General features: G+C 33.9%; 1 protein-coding gene across 1 annotated transcript; it reads left to right on the forward strand.

Annotated features, from left to right (window-relative positions):
- Nucleotides 1-15,098: 15,098 nt before the first annotated feature.
- Nucleotides 15,099-18,246, forward strand: LOC140748234 (uncharacterized). Its single transcript, XM_073081000.1, has one exon. It carries the CDS (start codon nucleotides 15,243-15,245, stop codon nucleotides 18,120-18,122), a length of 2,880 nt encoding a protein of 959 aa, XP_072937101.1. The 5' UTR covers nucleotides 15,099-15,242; the 3' UTR covers nucleotides 18,123-18,246.
- The last annotated feature ends 285 nt before the right edge of the window (nucleotides 18,247-18,531 follow it).

Genomic DNA, 18,531 nt, shown 5'->3' on the forward strand with positions numbered 1-18,531 from the left:
TTTAAATCTGTCATTCTGTGTCACCTGTGATAAATGGGACAATAAGGTAAATATGATGTTTTGGTATTTCATTTTTGATGTATGGTGTATATATCGAAATAGTTTTAGATAATAATTATTCTTTTTTCTTTTTTTTTTAAAAGTTCAGCGTACCAAATTTTGGGGCAAGCTTATTTTGTTTGCTATCTTTATTTTATTTAAATCCCTTATATTTAATTCTTCTACTTATATCTTTCATCTTAAATACTAAGTTTAAATATTATATTCGTATATTGTCTATGTATATTATAGCATAGTTTGTCGATATAGCGATATAGCATATGTTTATAGAACGACATAGAAAATATTACATACTACATTAAAATGTGAAAAATATAAAAGTAGAATCGATAACTATACAAGCGATGAAATACGAGTAGGAAAATATTTTACAAAAATGTGTCATTTCCCTTTCAGTTACAGTCCAGTGTGACAGAACCGTTACAGTCTATTATCGCCCCTAATAAAGTCAGGGGTTGACAAGTTTCGAGGTCAAAAAATGATATTGCGACATGATCCCTATTGCCATTTTTTCGTGGACAACAGTTCCGTATGAAATGTGTCACAAATATGTATGTATTATGAATGTATGTGTATTTTAGGCAAAAACTTTTTTGAAATAAGATATTAACTTCGGTTATGTTTTAATAATAATTAGCAAAACATATAGGTATAAAGGTTACGTGTTACATCTACCTTACCATGTACATATTACGAAAAACCAAAAAATATAATGGTATGTTATTTGTTGTTCTATGTTTCATATTGTCTGTAAGATGTGTCTTATTGAGTTTTTACAGCTTACATTATCTATACTGTAAATTATTGACCATTTAAAAAAGGCGACGGACACGTAATAGTTCGTTAGAGAGGTACCACATCTACATCTATTTATAGCGTGTAGTATTCGCGTTTCTGTGAAAAGGCGTATATACCACAATCTTAGTCTTCAGGAGTCAGGAGGAGGAGAAACGCATATGTAATCGGCATTAAGTCCAACAGTGACCACATACCATCAGGTGAACTGCAAACTTCTTTACTACTTAAGTCCTTAAAAAATGTTGCTTAATTATGAATTCGGTTTTAAAGGCTGAAATTTGTCCAACGCTTAGTCGCGTGTCTTTATATCACTTTAATACTTGCACTGTACATTTGTAATTCCAGTCACGGCTACAAATAATATTGGTATCAATATGGAGCGCTTGTCCGAGCCAAACAAGATGCAGTTTAAGCTAAAATGGGGACAGGCTTAGCCAATTAGCATTCGGTCCTTAACGTCCGCATACTGTGGTGAACTCTAATGACTCCCGAGAAAAAATATATTTTTACTTTAAACGAGCAATTGTTGTATTATTTATTTTACTGCAATAAGGTGAGGTAATTAATTTTGTAAATAATAATGGTAAATATTTATTTACTTGATTTTTATATTTAAATTGACTTATTGAGAAAATAAATTAGAACAGATTTTTTTCATATTACTCAGGTAAATATATTAAATAAATTTAATAGTATTAAACTTAGTCCTATAGTTTACCTTATGAACAAATGTAACATATTTGTTACTAAAATACAATAATAATAACATTTTAATAAATAATTATTAATTTAATTAATATACTACCTTCTCAGCTGTTCGTAGGTACATAATTACTGTAGCACGAAATTATTATTACGTAAGTATTGTATGTTCTTAACCTACTCTACTTATTTAAACTTGTTCGAGCCCTTGACGTTGGCCCCTGGGAGTACAAGATCAATAACGCAGATAGTACCAGAGTCAAATGTCCCTACATTTTTTCCTTTTCAAGTTATCCATTAATTTCGTCGTACCTCTTTTGAGCTGGAATGTAGCCTAGAAAAGTCATTACAAAGAAGTGATTATGAAGTAATGTAATGATATTAATTGAATTATAGGCATTATTGTTCCTATTACTACCATATTTTTTCTTTGGGAGTGAAATAGTAAATATGAATGCAGTCATGGCAAGTGGTAGCAATCCATAATGACCCACAATAAAGTCCATATAAAATTGAAGTCAAGTATAACTTTTCTAACCCTAAAAACTAAGTTTTCAGTGGGGCTTCTGCAGGCATACCATAAAGTGTTCTAATATATTTCCAATTAAACCAGTAATCCAACATGTATATGCCAGTTTCCGAACTTCATAGTTGAGTATATTTTACCGAGAAATATGAAATAGTTAAAATATTGATACACACATTTGCAATAACAAAGATTGACTGTGCACATGCTCTTTGGCATTTAAATCATATCTTTACTAGTAAGAGTAGATAGTATTCCTAGTAAGCACACAGCTATATCAAAGACACGAACTTGACAATTGTATTTCACTTATAATTATGTAAAAACAAAAATTATTCAACTTCAGTGAATTTTTTAGACATTTAAAGAAATGTAGGTCGTTTTAACATAACTTTATACTTTTACCGACTTTTAAAAACTTGGTCTTTGTAGGAAGTTGGTTAGCAAGGGGACGGTGAAGTTTGGTGTCAGTATTATGCAAAATCACCTCCTCAAATATCCTTACAGAGTGGAGGAATGACGATGACTTTCTAAGGAGAACACCGGGATTTTAAGTGACATTATTTTCTTAATTTCTTTTCTTGTAAGCTCGTTTATACTTTTAATAAATGATGACATAGAAGTAGTATAAAAAGTATAGTTACGTGTATTATTAAAATGGATTTTATGGAGGACAGTAATTTATAGACTTTTACCTAGTTATTAAATTACTGACTTATTTGTAAGTCGTAAAATAGTGAAACTCACATTTGAAGTATTAAAACCAAGCAACGGATATATAAAATCCACAATTTCATAAAAAATCTATAAAATAAACGGACGATGTTATGTTTTGTTATTATTATTAGTAAATAGAAGAAAACTAAATTCAATGAAACAATAAAACAAGATTAAAGTTCTGAAATACAATGAAATTAAAATTCAAAAAAGTAAATTGATTTTTATATACGGATTACTATATATATCATTTCTTTAATACGATCACATAAGTCTCTAGATCACGAAGTCTCTAGAATTGAGACGCCCTCCCTTATCGAGTCGAAGGCAATTTAGAGCTTAAGGACTTGGTATATATACTTCAGCAAGTTGAGAGTCAGGTAAGAATAGGTAGTCAGTTCACCGCTATAAATTATACTTGGTTGAATTCTCAGACAAAATGCGTTCACACCAAAAAAACTATATCTTTGAGATGGCTTTTAGAGAATTCTCAGAAACGTACTTAGGATTGTTGTACTTAGGATCTTAATTTACCCTTAGGCAAGTAAACTTACTCAGGATGTGTTCCTTAACCATTATTACTTGAGACACTTATATTTGTATGTTTTTTATATTAATTTTACCCGACTGCGTTCTTCGAGTGTTCTTCGAGCGCAAATATGTAAATACGTCTCATTCTTTGGCACGACCTACAGCCCAAACGGCTTGTCGGATTTCCACATAATGCTTGTAATCGTTGGATTAGTCTAAAGTGTGGTAGTGACATAAGCTATAAAAACTTTCTACAATTACAACCCCACACTAGGATTCCCTCTGTCGTGGGTGACATGGACATGAACCCACATAGACAAATACACAAACACGCAGACCCAGAAACAGACATCTAAATGCAACATTTAAATATCTGTCTGGCTGGGGATCGAACCCGGGACCCTCGGCGCGTCAGATCGGTATGGTGACAGCTCCGCCACGTGAGCCACGTCGTCTATTAGGTAAGATTTTAGTTTTAGTTTTTTAATAATAATTCTCCAGTTACAGATTGTGTTGTCCATAGGAAAGACAAAGGTTATTTCTTTAAGTGATTGACTTAAGGAATGTTATATTCATGGACGTACATATATCATATTTATTAGACAACAAAGGGTATGTTGTACGAGTCTTGAATATTCCCTTCAATTTTTTATCGAGATTGCAAGGTTTTCCTCGATCACCCTAACCAGATTTCCACCATTTCTTATCGGCTTTAACTGACTGAACTATAAGATAATTCATCTGATGCTGAATATTAATAAAAAAAAATAACTTAAAATATGCAGTAACTGTTATGATTAAAATTAAGGATTGTTCCTTAACGTGGAATCTTGACAAATGTTGGCATAATAATAATGATTTATGATGATTAGATGTAGATAAAGATGTTTCTTAAGTTCACAGAGAGTACAGCAATAAATATGATTCCTTGAAAATATATCCAAGCAATATTGTACAAAGAATAGTCAAACTATTAAGTCCCATATGAATGAACTTACGAATCTCCGTTTACTTTCACCGTTCGTCGCAGGAATTATTCAATTTTCGCAAACTTCTTTGCCTGACATACTTTTTTGTTGACAGAACAATTCTGCGAGTTATTTCTTTATTGCATGAGGTAGAATGAGATTTAGGAAGTAGAATTTTATTTACTAATACGAAGATAGTTTTGTCACAATAATTGATCGTTTTGAACCAATATTAAGACAAGAAAGATTTGAAGCAGGGTTTTTCATATTTTAGAAATACAAATGTATTGGGCACTTGATGGTAAATTAATCTTGCCGCCCAAAGACATCTGTATGGCCCCAAATAAGATTAAAATCCTACCTGAGATCGACTACATATGTGTTGCTATCCTCGAGGACTGAGTTGGAACGCCTCGGATAAGTATGTAGTAGCCGACTCACGTGGCACATCGGTCATACCAGTCCTAGGTTTGATCTTCGGCTAGACAGACACGTAAATGAGGGTGGTCTTATAGACATAGTTATTAATGTATTGGTCATAGCTTTTTTTATGTTCACGAAGGGGAAACCTTCAAAAGGTACTCGATGCCGTGGGAGCGACACAGGGTTATATGGGACTCTTACCGCATTAAAACCCCCCCGGTGGTCGTCCTCAGCGCTGCGTAGAGGACTCCGGGATCTCCAAAGGAACGCAACCGGATTCCTCTTAGTGCATTGCCCCGTCGGGCTCCGCCCAGGTGAGCTTGTCGCTCACCGCACCGTCTGGTGCGTACGACGGTATGCGACCACACATACCGCCGTCCTTCCCGGGGCCGTTGGCCGGGCGGTTCGAGCTTGCCACCCACGACCCCAGAAGCCCCCTTTTAGTCGCCTCTTACGACAGGCAAGGGATATCGTAGCCCTATTCTTGTCCCGGAACTACAGGGATAATTGGTCGTAGCTACGCATCTGTGATCCAAAAATATTAGTTAGGGAAGAATGTCCTAACGACTTTTATATTGATATACTTTGGGCTAAAGCGAAAATTATACTAAGCGACATTACATTACACGCGACGGTTATATGATGGAATTCTTATTCCTAATAAATACTCTTACATTTGGCGGCAAGTGATATTTGAGCACTAAGCATGAAGGTGGTAGAACCCTTTATGGTTCGACTCCGGCGGCACCACCGCCACACCTATTTCTACCTAATAACAGCAGTGATAGGCGCTGCTGTGTTCCGTTTTGAAGGGTGTGGTAAGGGAGACAGACTTTTCCGAGGCGTTCCAGCTTAGTCCTCAGGGGTAGCGGCGCATCTGTGGCGGACCTCAGGTAGGAATATATAATCCTATCTGGGGTTCATTACAGATGTCCATGGGCGGCAGTAGCCACTTACCATCAGGTGGACTGCATGCTCGTCTGCTACTCCTATATTATAAAAAAAAAACGAAAATATTTGAAATGTAGTAGTTCGAATGGTTTGATGGTGGAACATTCGAAGGAAGGGTATGAATGTCGGATGACTTACTTTTCCGCGTTATATGTATGTTATTCTTATTCCTCGGGATGAAAATGAGGTAATTCATTTATGATCGACTTCAAGTAGAATCTGTTCTATATTGAGCTGAACACAGATGTCCATGGATGGCAATGACCATGTACCATTAGGTACATGGTCATATTCCTCATATTAGGTACTTTTTGCTTCAGTACGTAATTTTGACCTTAAATTAATAGCTTATGCTTAAGGTATGTTACGTAGACAAATCCGAGTAAACCTACTGAAATATTTTAAGCACTTGATAGCACGTGCCCTAGTAAACAGGGTGACGTTACGGTGAATATATTTTCTTTTCATCTCTAATACGTTTTTTACGGAGTTCAAAAGAATAAATAAACACGAGAAACGTGTCCCAAATACGAATATCATCATTATAACACCTGTTTACAGCTTCGCGGAAGGTTTTCGCCCTAAAATAAACTTCACGGCTGGCGTTTTTTCCCATTCTCTGAATTAAGGAAGATTTTGGGTAGTAAACAAGGGAATTCGGATCATTTAATATGTATGGTATGTATGAAGCGTGTATAGGCAATGTGTGGTTTGTAAATAGCGACTGTTCAAACTTATGCACTTAATCAACACTTCACTTACACAAATTTTGTTAAATTTCAAAATTGACAAATTCTAGTGTGAACAAAATTGTCAAATGGAGATTTGTAAGCAAAACATCGGATCAATTGATTATTAATAATAGGCATTAGGCGTCAACGGTTATGATCGGGCGACTGTTTGTGTCTTTTCAAACGCACGTTTGAGCTACGGACAAGGTAAACCGGAAAAGGTAAATGTTATTATATGGTAAGGGTACTTATGGCTTATGGACGGCCTGAGATCACCCGACAAAACCAGGGTGGTAACTTTAGTTTACTAGCATTATATTTTATTAATAAGTATTATGTTCAAATAAAACATACATGCTATAAAGGGCAAATATTATCTATATTAAATTGTTGGCACTAAATAGAAATTCTAAGGCTCGTTGAAGACTTTATAAACAACTTGAAATTATTCGACTTCGATGGGTTGGCAACTAATCTGTATTATCCATAATTTTGCACATGTAAGTAAACCGATACTCAAAATAGAACAAAACTTATGATCTAATAATAATTAAGTATTTGTAATAAAACAAAAAAGTTGATAAATACAAAACTATCTTCATTTAGAAAACTTTTGATCAAATTTTATTTTCACTTTGACGTAATCGTCAGCCATGTTATGAAACTATGAAGCAGGTACCAGGATAGCATAAGCACAAGGAAGAAAGGGTGAACCTTACGCGCATGCGCGAAAGACTTTCCCTTGCAATCGGGTAGAGGGCAGAATATCCCAAGTCCATGAGTCGTAAGCAGCAACTTAAAATATATTCTAATAGATGGCGTTAATTTCGTTTCATATAAAACCAAAGGTATGTACTACTATGTACTAAGTATTTTGGGCCTTTCATGTGGTGGCTATAAGTTAGATACAAGAGATATTACAACTACTCGTAGTCTGCAAGGGTACAAGAAGTAACGCATCCGTAGCGAACCTCAAGTTTTTGTTTTGGGTTTTCACTTACTATTATGGGTTTCAGTAGCCAGTTAAGAGGTAAACATTACATTAATAAGGTTATAAAAATGCCTAAAATGAAAATAGCAAAAAACCTTTATTTTATATATGTTAAGTTATACATTATTTTTATAAACTTGAATACGAAAAAAGCACCTGACCTTTAGTATATTTTATTACGTCATAACAATTACTTCACCAATTCCCTTTTTTTCGAAATAAAACCCAAACTGCAGTTATTGGAAGCGACAGACAACAAAAACAATTTCGGTACTCGCCGTGAAGAGCTCCCGAGGGACTGGATGTGTGCGAAGTTCGTAAACTGGAACGATCCCACCTGGAGACCGGTTGATTTATGCTGGAATTTAGCGTAGTTTTTGTTTGAACTGAGTTCGCTTTTGTTCTACATTTTTCGATATAAAAAGTTGTATATTGTACCTGTCTGTAATAAGTAGAAGCAATTTTATTTTGACCGATAAAATTGACGAAAATGATTAAGATATAGAAAAAAACATGTTGTTTAAAATGGATCCTACAAAGTACTTTTGGACAACAAGAAACTATACACACATATTTTTCTGGAAATTAAGCATTCTGTCTCTTATATTTCTTTCTTTATGTAATGTGCCATAATAATCACAGTACGGCAAATAAAACCATATACAATGGAAAAACGAGGACACGCGGAATCGGACCGCTAGTTAAGCTATCTTGGATTATTTTTTAATATTAATAAACCGTTAATCCACATCTATTTTTATGTGGTGGAATGTTTTTTTTTTCATAACAGGAGTAGCAGACGAGCATGCAGTCTGCCGCCCATGAACATCTGTAATCAACCCCAGATAGGATTAGATAGTCCTACTCGAGGTCGGCCACAGATGCGCCGCTACTCCTGAGGACTAAGCTGGAACGCCTCGGAAATGTATGTCTCCCTTACCACACCCTTCAAAACGGAACACAGCAGCGCCTAACACTGCTGTTATTAGCAGAAATAGGTGTGGCGGTGTTGCCGACGGAGTCGAACCACAAAGGGTTCTACTACCTTTAGAAAAATTAAGTAAAAAAATTTGTAAAAAATTAAGCTTATTATTAAAATAAATTATGTTATGAGGATATAAATTAATAAGAATACAAGTATCTTAGTATTAATAATTAGTCGAACATTTTACCTACGGTTATACTCGTGAAATTTGCTTACATAAAGTACATATAGTGCGAGGTTCATTTGAATAGTTTTGACGATAAAGCCAGATTTGCATAACCGAAGTGATCACACGACCCTGGTTGTCACAAAGGAAGGGTTAACAAAGTGAGGCGTTGCCTGTATGTTTGCCTAATATCATAGTGTAGTGTCTAGCGATCAACTTAAAGCGGAATTCGTTGTAAAATCAAGAGGCTTAACTTGTTACGTTAGTTAGTACACTTAATAAAAAAAAACATCGATATTTATCACAATTTCAGTGACTTTGATAGCATTAACATTTTAAACAACAGGGATGCATACATAGATATATTATCCTACTGGATACATACTATTATAAAAAACGGTAACGGTTAACATATTTTGCATGTATATGGATATTTTTAAGAAATAAAAGTACCAATTGGAGTGCCTTTAAGGAGCATAATATTATAATAGTAAACAATATTTTTCGAGGAATTGGATATATGTAAGTAAGTGCATTAATCCCCAAATAAATCATGCCACTCAAATACTATTTATAAAACCAGTCGTTTATAAAACGCAAGGTTAGTTTTTATGCCATACCTATTTAGATTTTCTAAATTATATCCATAAAGGAATACTGCGCTCTTAACCAATAGGTAAATTGTGTGCATTAGGTTTAATAGAGGAGCATTATACTTAAAAATATGCAGCAAGCTGTATTAAAAAGTAAAATCTTCTGTGTTCTAACTAGAATCATAATAAAATAAGAACGTAAGTAAATTTTGTAGAAAAAGACAATAAAAAGAAATTTAACGCCATCTTGCGGTAAAGCGCAGAAGAAGCTTGATGCTGAGTTTACACACAGAGTTCGCGTGGTTTTAAAGATTCCCAGTTTTATCACTAGATGGTAGCGAGTTGTCAAATACAAAACAAAATTTATATCCATAAAATAATCATAAATTTTGACCATATTCATTTTGAATCATAATCATGATTTCATAAAACGTGATCTGCTACAATTTCTAAATAATGTTTAGGGGTTTCGACGTAAATATTAAGAGTCCTGTAATTGATGCTATGATTTCTTAGTATATCAAAACAATTCAAAAATATTGAGCATGCTTATACTTTATACAAATTTGTAAAATTTTATACACCTGTTTTATACACAAATGTTTGTTTGTTACCAGCCTAAGTAACCGTCATCTTAACTCTATAGCTACAGATCATTTTTAGGTATTTTTAGCTCTTATAAAATAACGAAGGCCGGGCCGTCAGGGGTTCTTGCTCGAAGAGAATGAATCACTGCTACGAAACTCCGTAGCTTCGTAGCAAAGTTAATTGATTCATTTTATAATAATAATAGTCGTAATAAAATTAATATAACCCTTTAAAATAATCTGAATATTATAGATTCTACTATTCATGGCATGCTTTTCAATGGCATAATACACAACATACTCAGAACAATGTTTCATTTCAGTTTTACAGGAACTTGGGCTCATGAAAACCATGACGTCAATCATGACGTAATAGGGGATGTTTTTAAACTTCAGGTGAGTACTAGGAAACCATAATCAGGAGGGTAATGAATGTTCAATACAGCCTGAAATAGACGAAACGACGCAATGAGTTAGAAAAAGACAACATCACCCTAACACCCGACACGCCCCCATGTCTCTTTTCACAAAGTCTTCTCTGACTGAAATGTTTTGAACTGAATCACTTTAAATTATAAGGAAATTAAAAGGGTAAAAAATGAAATATAATCACAAGAATATAAATATTTAAAATAAATAAGAAATAAATAAGAAGACATTAAAAAATATATAGTTTAGTCGCAAATGTATATTTTGGAATATAACTATAATTCCATACATAGACACATAAAAATAAATATATAAATTAAATCTGATGAACAATAAATATGCTTGTAGGACTGTTAAAATATTTTTTCTAATTTTAGACTATAATTATATATTAGAGATAACATCAGTTAGTAGCTAATCTTTGGACAGTACAAAAATATAAGCACAGTTGAGAATCTAGATACGAATGCAGCTACGCATGGATTGAACACTCTAGAACACTCTGGAGAGCTACGGAATTGTAAGAACTCGTGGGCTTACGAATAAGCTACGAAATTCGTAATAGTCGTAGCGCCGTCAGGTTCTTACTTACTTACTTTACAGTTTACATAAAAAATCTCTTCCTTTAAAATAAATATAGTTCAAAAAACTAAAAAACACGCTTTTATGATAAAATTAACTAAAAAGTAGAAAATCTAAATGAATCTAGGAATCAATTAAGGAACAGTAAATAGTATAATTGTGAAATAAATCTACAAAGTTTGAACGAAATCTGGCCGTTTAAAGTGGGTCAAAATCGCGCCCAAAGAAGTCGGTTACAAACATACAAACAAACATACAAACATACAGAAGGAAGGAAGTATTTAAGAAAATATCAATATGTTTAATACTTTGTGTGATACTCATTTAATCGTAAGTTTTTGGCATTCAATTTTCAGAAAATATAAAAACTATGAAAACGTCCACCATAAATAACGTGGACCAAACTTGTCATTCTTGTTACGAAACTACAGAACAAACTACTAGGATAACATAAAAAGTAAAACGTAATTCGAACTCAAAGTAAAGTTTTCCAACAAGTATTTATTATCACAAACTAATCACAAGTAGTATAATCAGTATAACCTACTTAGGTTATAGCATATATTGGCCGCCTTATTTGTATGAGCTGACATAACTAAGTGAACTGTGAACTAGGTGAACAATAAAATTGTAGTCTAGGTATTTATTTAATACAACCACAAAAACTAGATTTAAAATTAGATTAAAACCGAAGATTACTTTTATTTAAACTACTAAATTAATTTCACTATTAAGTAACTAACAACAATGCTCGTAACTAACAACATTTGCTTTCTTTGATGACGTAATACATCTGACGATGATGTTATAGACTCACAAACGTGGACTAGGATATCAGAAACTTAAAGATATTGTTTTTATAAGACTATATTCAGTGGAGATATTCTTTCGCAATTATTTTAACTGTATATAATATATACAACAACATATTTTGAAAATTTAACGCACTCTTTGAAAACCGTGGATTACTAGTAAAATAGATTTAGAACTTTATTTTCTTCAAGTTAAATAGAAAAAATATCGTACTTTTAAAATTTTAGCTAAATATAGTCAACTGAACTCATATTGAAACTTGATTTAAATAAAAATGCCGATTGATTAAAATTGGATCACACAACTCTCTTCCTTCCTTTCACTTTAATTCATGGCGTTTTAACCCGTCCGATGACGTTATGAAACTCGCGTCGATGTACTGGGACATTATAAGCATCATGATATCTGGTATGGGGAAGGGGCGTTAGCTTAAGAGCAGGAAAGAGACAAGAGATGACTGTGGTGTTGCACATCAGTAATTGAATCTTGAAAATCTTGAATCTCACAGAAAAAAGTTTAAACTTGTCGTAAAACAAACGCTTTTTAAAAAGGTGTACTGTATAGGTTGAGTGATTATTTGACTGCTAAAACGGTGTGGTTTGAAGTAACTCCAGGTACCATTAGGTTGAGTTTGCCATTGTATAAAACATTTATTTAAAAAAAAAGATGTGTGTTATGGAATTTCTTTCACCGCTTCTTCTCCATAACGAAACAGTTCGTGAAGTGGTGGTAAGATGTAATAACATTCAAAAAGTGATCTGTAAAGAACCTATTTGAATAAAGATTTTGATTTGATTTGATTTGTACAGTTGCACATGCATATATGCGTATGTGAATTTTGAATTGCACATTGTTCTAACGTGACGTCACGTATATTAACTTTTGCAAATATCAACTTCTATACGAATTTATTTTCACATTCATCGATTCATATTAAATATTTTATTTAAATGTGTATGACTATTACGTAAAAAATATCTGAATTATTTAAGAACTTGTCCTCAAAAAACAACATTTGTTCTCGAACAGCTAAATATGAATTTAATATTTTATTCTCCACTCACATATACATGTGAGACTGTGGGTACATTAGTGGTCCTCCACTATACCAACTTATTTTCACTTTCATTAATTCATATTAAATGTTATGTTTAAATGTAAAAAAGTTTTTACGCAAAAGATATCTTGCGGAATAACAAAAATTAAATAAATAACAATTTGTGCTTAAATTTAGGCAACATTTGTTCTCGAACACCTAAATATGAACTCTATATTCTTTCTTAACTCACATATACATCGTAGGTGTGGGCGCTTGCTACGAATTTCGTAGTAACTTTAGGGCAAGCTACGACATTTGTAACCTTATAAACATCAATGCCGTAGCTAGCGTAGCGAAAAAAATTTAAGTCTATGGCCGTAGCATTCGTAGCCGACAAGACCCCATAGCCGTAGAAAATAGGGGTTCGTAGAGAGTGAAAAGAAAATATACTAGGTAAACATAAGATAGATAGAAATATATTTGTCGTAGCTGAAATCAATTTATTAAAAAAATATATTATTTTATTGCACTGTGTCTTCGCGGTTTCACGTGAAATACAATTTGTAGTATAATAAAAATGTATCTGTATCAAACTTATTTAAGCTGGATTTTATTGATTAATTTATTATCCACTACTCTATTCATGTATTACTAATATGAAGTATGTTCCTTTAAGATTATACATGTTTTTATTATATTTTATGGTTAACTCACATGAATGATAGTCTAATTTCAATAATACTACTATATGAAAAAAAACCGTGCGGCACTCGGGGACTACCGCGTTAAAGCGAGCATTTTTTATCAACTTATGCAATTATAATTATTTATTTAGCAATTAGACGATGGTAATCGGAGTCCAAACGAAGCCAAGGTCACAATGTATATAGCAGGGTCAAAGCGGAGTCAGGAGAAAGCCAAAAGTCATTTTTTTTCCATAAATCCACGGAGTAAACGCAAACATATTAAGTTTTGCAAATATCCCCTATTATATGAATATATTGTCACTTTCATCCATTCGTATTAAATGTTTGTTACTTTTAAATGTGTACAACTTATTACGAAAAAATATCTCGATTATTTAAGAATTTGTACTCAAAAGGAAACATTTGTTCTTGAACAGATAATTATGAACCCATTTTTTTCTTGACACGTATTCATGTGCTATTTACTCAGAATAATGACTAGTGTTATTCTGAAGCTATTTAGGCACTTGCTACTAATGTGTTAGTATGACTTTCGGGCATACTACATCATTCGTAGCCCCTTTAAACGTCATAGCCGTAGCATCGCGTAGCGGAAAAGACCCCGTAGCCGTAAAAAATAGGGGTTTGTAGAGGGTGAACGGAAAAAATACTAGGTAAACATAAGATATAAAGAAATAATTTTGTGGTAACTGAAAAAATATTACTTTAGTGCAAAATGTGTGTCTTCATGGTTTTACGTAATGCGGAATGGCGTACTATTATACAGTCTATAACGAAATACATTTTTAGTATAATAAAAATGTATCTGTATCAGACTTGACTTATTTAAGGTGGATTTTATTTATATTATTGTATTAATAATATGCAGTATGTTTCTTTAAGGTTATCATAATGAGAATTAAGCATACATGCTTATATTATATTTTATGGTTAACTCCAATTAATCCTGTCAAAAATTTGCTAATAGATAGTCTGATTGCAATGACACTATTATATCAATTATAACGTAGATCAGAATACCTATAGTTGTTGTGTTAAAAACAACGCTAAAATCGCAGAAGAATAACCGTTAGCAACCCAAACCCTGACGATCCCAGTGATAAGAATGGGACAAAATTAATAAAATCGTGTAATGTCATCGGTTCTTCAAAGGGTTCTAATTTTTTTAAAAATCTGGAAAAGTGGGTAAAAATCGAGTTCAAAGATTCCGTTACATACCCAGATAAATACCAAATAAAATGAAACTAAGAAGCAGGGTATTAAATATGCGGTATTCGTAGCGCTCAACTTGTTTCGTGCTTTCAATTTCATTCATGTCAACCGTCATAATTATGACGTAACTGAGGTTGGAGGGATGTTATGAAAGTACAGTAGAGATACCAGGATAACATAATAACGTAACATAATAATACGGTAATGGGCCGTTGTACTGTGTTGTCAAGTCTACATTGATTAAAATAATTTAATGTATTTTATCGTGTTTTAAGCCCTAAAAAGGTCTTCATTCATTTTAACAACCAGTGAGTCATCCACACAGTTGTGGGTAGAATCAGGACGTGCTCGGTTCTAGTGAAAAATAAAATTGTAAAAATATTAATAACAAAGCAACCTGTCAAAACGTAGCTAAGGACGCCTTTGGACGCCACTTGTTACCAAGCAACAATGCTTCTTGGAAACCAATAGCAGAGATTCTTGTCTGTTAACTAGCCAATCAACAAAGTATAAAATACATCTTGAAAACCAATAGCTACGCTTCTCTGTCATCCTGCCAATCAGTTGTAATATTATGTAATCGTTACTAAGCAACTTTGTTGTTGAAGTTTTGTCAGATAAATAATTTATTTTAGTTATAAATATGATTTAATTTAGTATGAATTAATTTAAAAGGTGCTATTTTACATATATTTATTGTTTTTTGTATATTATAATTAAGTCTTTTTTATATGCAAAATATTTCTATTTCGTCTTCGTCAGACGCAAACACCTGTAGCCAATATAATAACTCACAATGTGGAAACTTATTGAAATGTCAGTTATGTTCTCAGCCACGCTACTTCAAAGGTAATCGGGGCTTAAGGGTACATTTTGGGAAAGCTCATAAAAATGTCGAACACGTCGAATCCACAGAAATCACACAGACTGAAGCTTCAAGTGATTTCGTTAAAACTCTCGGGCGCCTCAAAGGTTCAATACCAGTGGTTAAGCGCATTCCTAGAGGTTCACGAGTCACTGTTGCAACCACCCTTAATACAATAATAAAAGATGTAGTAAATAAAAACGACTTACAAAGCTGGGAACATTTATTGACTTTTCCATATGTTGTTTTACATGCAAAAAAGGATAGTCGCAGTTCACTCACACAAATAATAAAAACTAATTGCACCAGTTTAATAAAATACAATGACATCGTAATTAAATCCAAAACTTCCCACAAGAACAGTAATATTTTTAAAAAAGTTGAACAAAAAGTAACTGATGGAGATTTAAAAGGAGCTGCAACTATCCTTTTTTCTAATGATGTTATTGCTCCCGATTCCCCTGCTACTCTTTCGGCCCTTTTGGAAAAACATCCACCAGCTTCAATTCACGGCTCCCCTGAATTTCTTAATATTGAAGATGATCCACTACAAATTACACCAAAACAGGTATTAGCTGCTGTAATGTGTTTCAAAAATGGTTCCGCAGGTGGCCTTGATGGCTTAACACCACAACATCTAAAAGATCTTGTAGGCGGTCATGTTGGAGATGCAGGTCAGTTACTGTTAAATAGTATAACGCAGCTAATAAACATAATGTTAGCTGGTAAGGTTACCTCCGATGTAACCCACATTCTTTATGGCGCAAATATATGTGCATTAAAAAAAAAGGACGGTGGTATCAGACCAATAGCTGTGGGTTGCACCTTGCGTCGCCTGGCTTCCAAAATATGCTGCAATGTTATTAAACCTAATATATCTGAAAAGTTATCCCCTGTCCAGTTAGGTTTTGGAAGCCAGGGTGGGTGTGAGGCTGCAGTCCACGCAGCTAGAACTTTATTAATGAAAGAGAGAGGAGACGTGTTTTTGAAGTTGGATATAAAAAACGCTTTTAATTCGGTTGACAGGATCACCTTGCTGGATCAAGTAAAACAAGTTACTCCATCTATTTATCCTTTTCTTTGGCAGTGTTATGGTACTCCGTCAAAGTTAGTATACAAACATCATTTATTAAATTCATCTGTAGGTTGCCAGCAAGGTGATCCACTTGGTCCAGCAATTTTCAGTTTGGCTATTCATCCCATTGTATCAAATTTAAATTCAAAATTTAACGTGTGGTATTTGGATGACGGCTCTCTAGGAGGTGACACAGAAACAGTTTTTACAGATTTTCAGGAAATTATGGATAAATTTAGCAATATTGGTCTTGAAGTAAATTTTTCAAAATGTGAACTTTTTGTTTCAAATTCCAAAAATGTAAATGAAAAAAATAGTATTATTGAACGATTTAAAACTTTGGCTCCTAATATCAAAATTTCAGATAAACATTCTTTACACCTCCTGGGCTCACCGATATTCCCAGAATCAATTCCATCTTTTATCGAAAACAATATTCATAATTTTAATGAAACTTCAGATCGTTTACTTAAAATTAATTCACACATGGCTCTTTTCATTATTCGATTTTGTTTATTTGTCCCTAAATTTACATATCTTTTGAGAAGTACACCCCTTTGGAAATTTAATGAACTTTGTTTAAAATTGGATGACATCATCATGAAAACTCTTTCGTCTGTTCTAAATTGTCATATGAATGAACGCGCTTGGACCCAGGCTTCATTACCCGTTAGGCATGGAGGCTTGGGTATACGTAAAATTTCGAGTGTTGCGCTACCAGCATTTTTATCTTCAGTCCATAAAACACAAAATTTAACTTCGGATATATTGTCTAAAATTTTTGAGGAACCTCAGATTACTTTTATGGATGAAGCTAAAGATGCTTGGTTACAGGCTGGACCAAATCTAAAATTTCCGGTACATTTAAATTTACAAAAATTATGGGACGAACCCCTCTGCATACTTGTACGACATCAGCTTCTTGATTCTGCACATGATATTGCAGAGAGGGCTCGTCTCCTTGCAGTAGCAGAGCGGGAGTCGGGGTTTTGGCTACAGGCATATCCTTCGGGAAATATAGGTACACTTTTAGACAATCTAACTCTATCAGTTTGTACTCGTTTGCGTCTGGGTGTAAAGACAGTTGAGCACCATCGCTGTCATTGCGGTGCAGACGTCGATGTATTTGGACACCATGGACTTTCTTGTCAGCGTAGTGCTGGTCGCTTATCGCGCCACGCCACCATCAATGACGTCATTCGTCGGGCTTTTGTCACCGTCAATGTGCCGGCTTGTTTAGAGCCGAATGGTCTCGCACGTGACGATGGCAAGCGGCCTGACGGTATGACGTTAATACCCTGGAAGGGGGGAAGGATGTTGGTGTGGGACGCTACGTGTGTCGACACACTGGCTCCTTCTCACCTCCAGGCATCATCATCTGGCGCGGGGGCGGCGGCTACTGCTGCTGAAAACGCCAAGCGTCATAAATATGTTAGTTTGTGTAATAACTACATATTTGTGGCGTTTGGTGTTGAAACTTTAGGTCCATGGGGCCCGGATGCTTGGCAGTTGTATAAACAACTGTCAACACGATTGGTCGACGTCTCTGGAGATCCAGGAGCTGGCACGCATTTCGCTCAACGAATTGCTATAGCAATTCAAAGAGGAAATGCTGCCAGCATCTTGGGTACCTTGCCCAAGGACAGCGATGGTGATCATTTTTTATGGTAGTTTTTATGTTTTTATATTTTTGTATTTCGTTTTTGTATATATGTAGATTTTGTAAATAAGTTTCTATTAGTATATAATTTGTTTTTTTTTTTTTTGTTTAATTAGTATTTAATTTTATTGTTTCAAATATTGTATATAATCCTTATTATTATCCAATAAAATTACATCATATTAAGAATATGCACACAGTAAAAAATGATTACATAATAACTAAGAGATAAGTTTAATAGTTCACGGATAGGTTCGCATCGCATGTGTGCTCGGGAAGGCGGTGCTAAAAGTTTTATCATACGTTTGTATGCAAGTATGTGTACCTAACATATTTTGTAAAGCAGTATTTACGATGGATTTCTATAGTTTTCACTGGAATAACATAGAAGATACATAATAGAAACTAAACATACCTGTA

The sequence above is a fragment of the Epargyreus clarus genome, unplaced genomic scaffold (assembly GCF_041222505.1).
Source record: "Epargyreus clarus isolate Ecla_fem2 unplaced genomic scaffold, WU_Ecla_fem_2.2 ptg000015l, whole genome shotgun sequence".
Lineage (NCBI taxonomy): Eukaryota > Metazoa > Arthropoda > Insecta > Lepidoptera > Hesperiidae > Epargyreus > Epargyreus clarus.

Bases quoted from the DNA above. Each gene is read 5' to 3' on its own strand.
- LOC140748234 (XM_073081000.1), top strand. From the start codon at position 15,243: ATGCAAAATATTTCTATTTCGTCTTCGTCAGACGCAAACACCTGTAGC.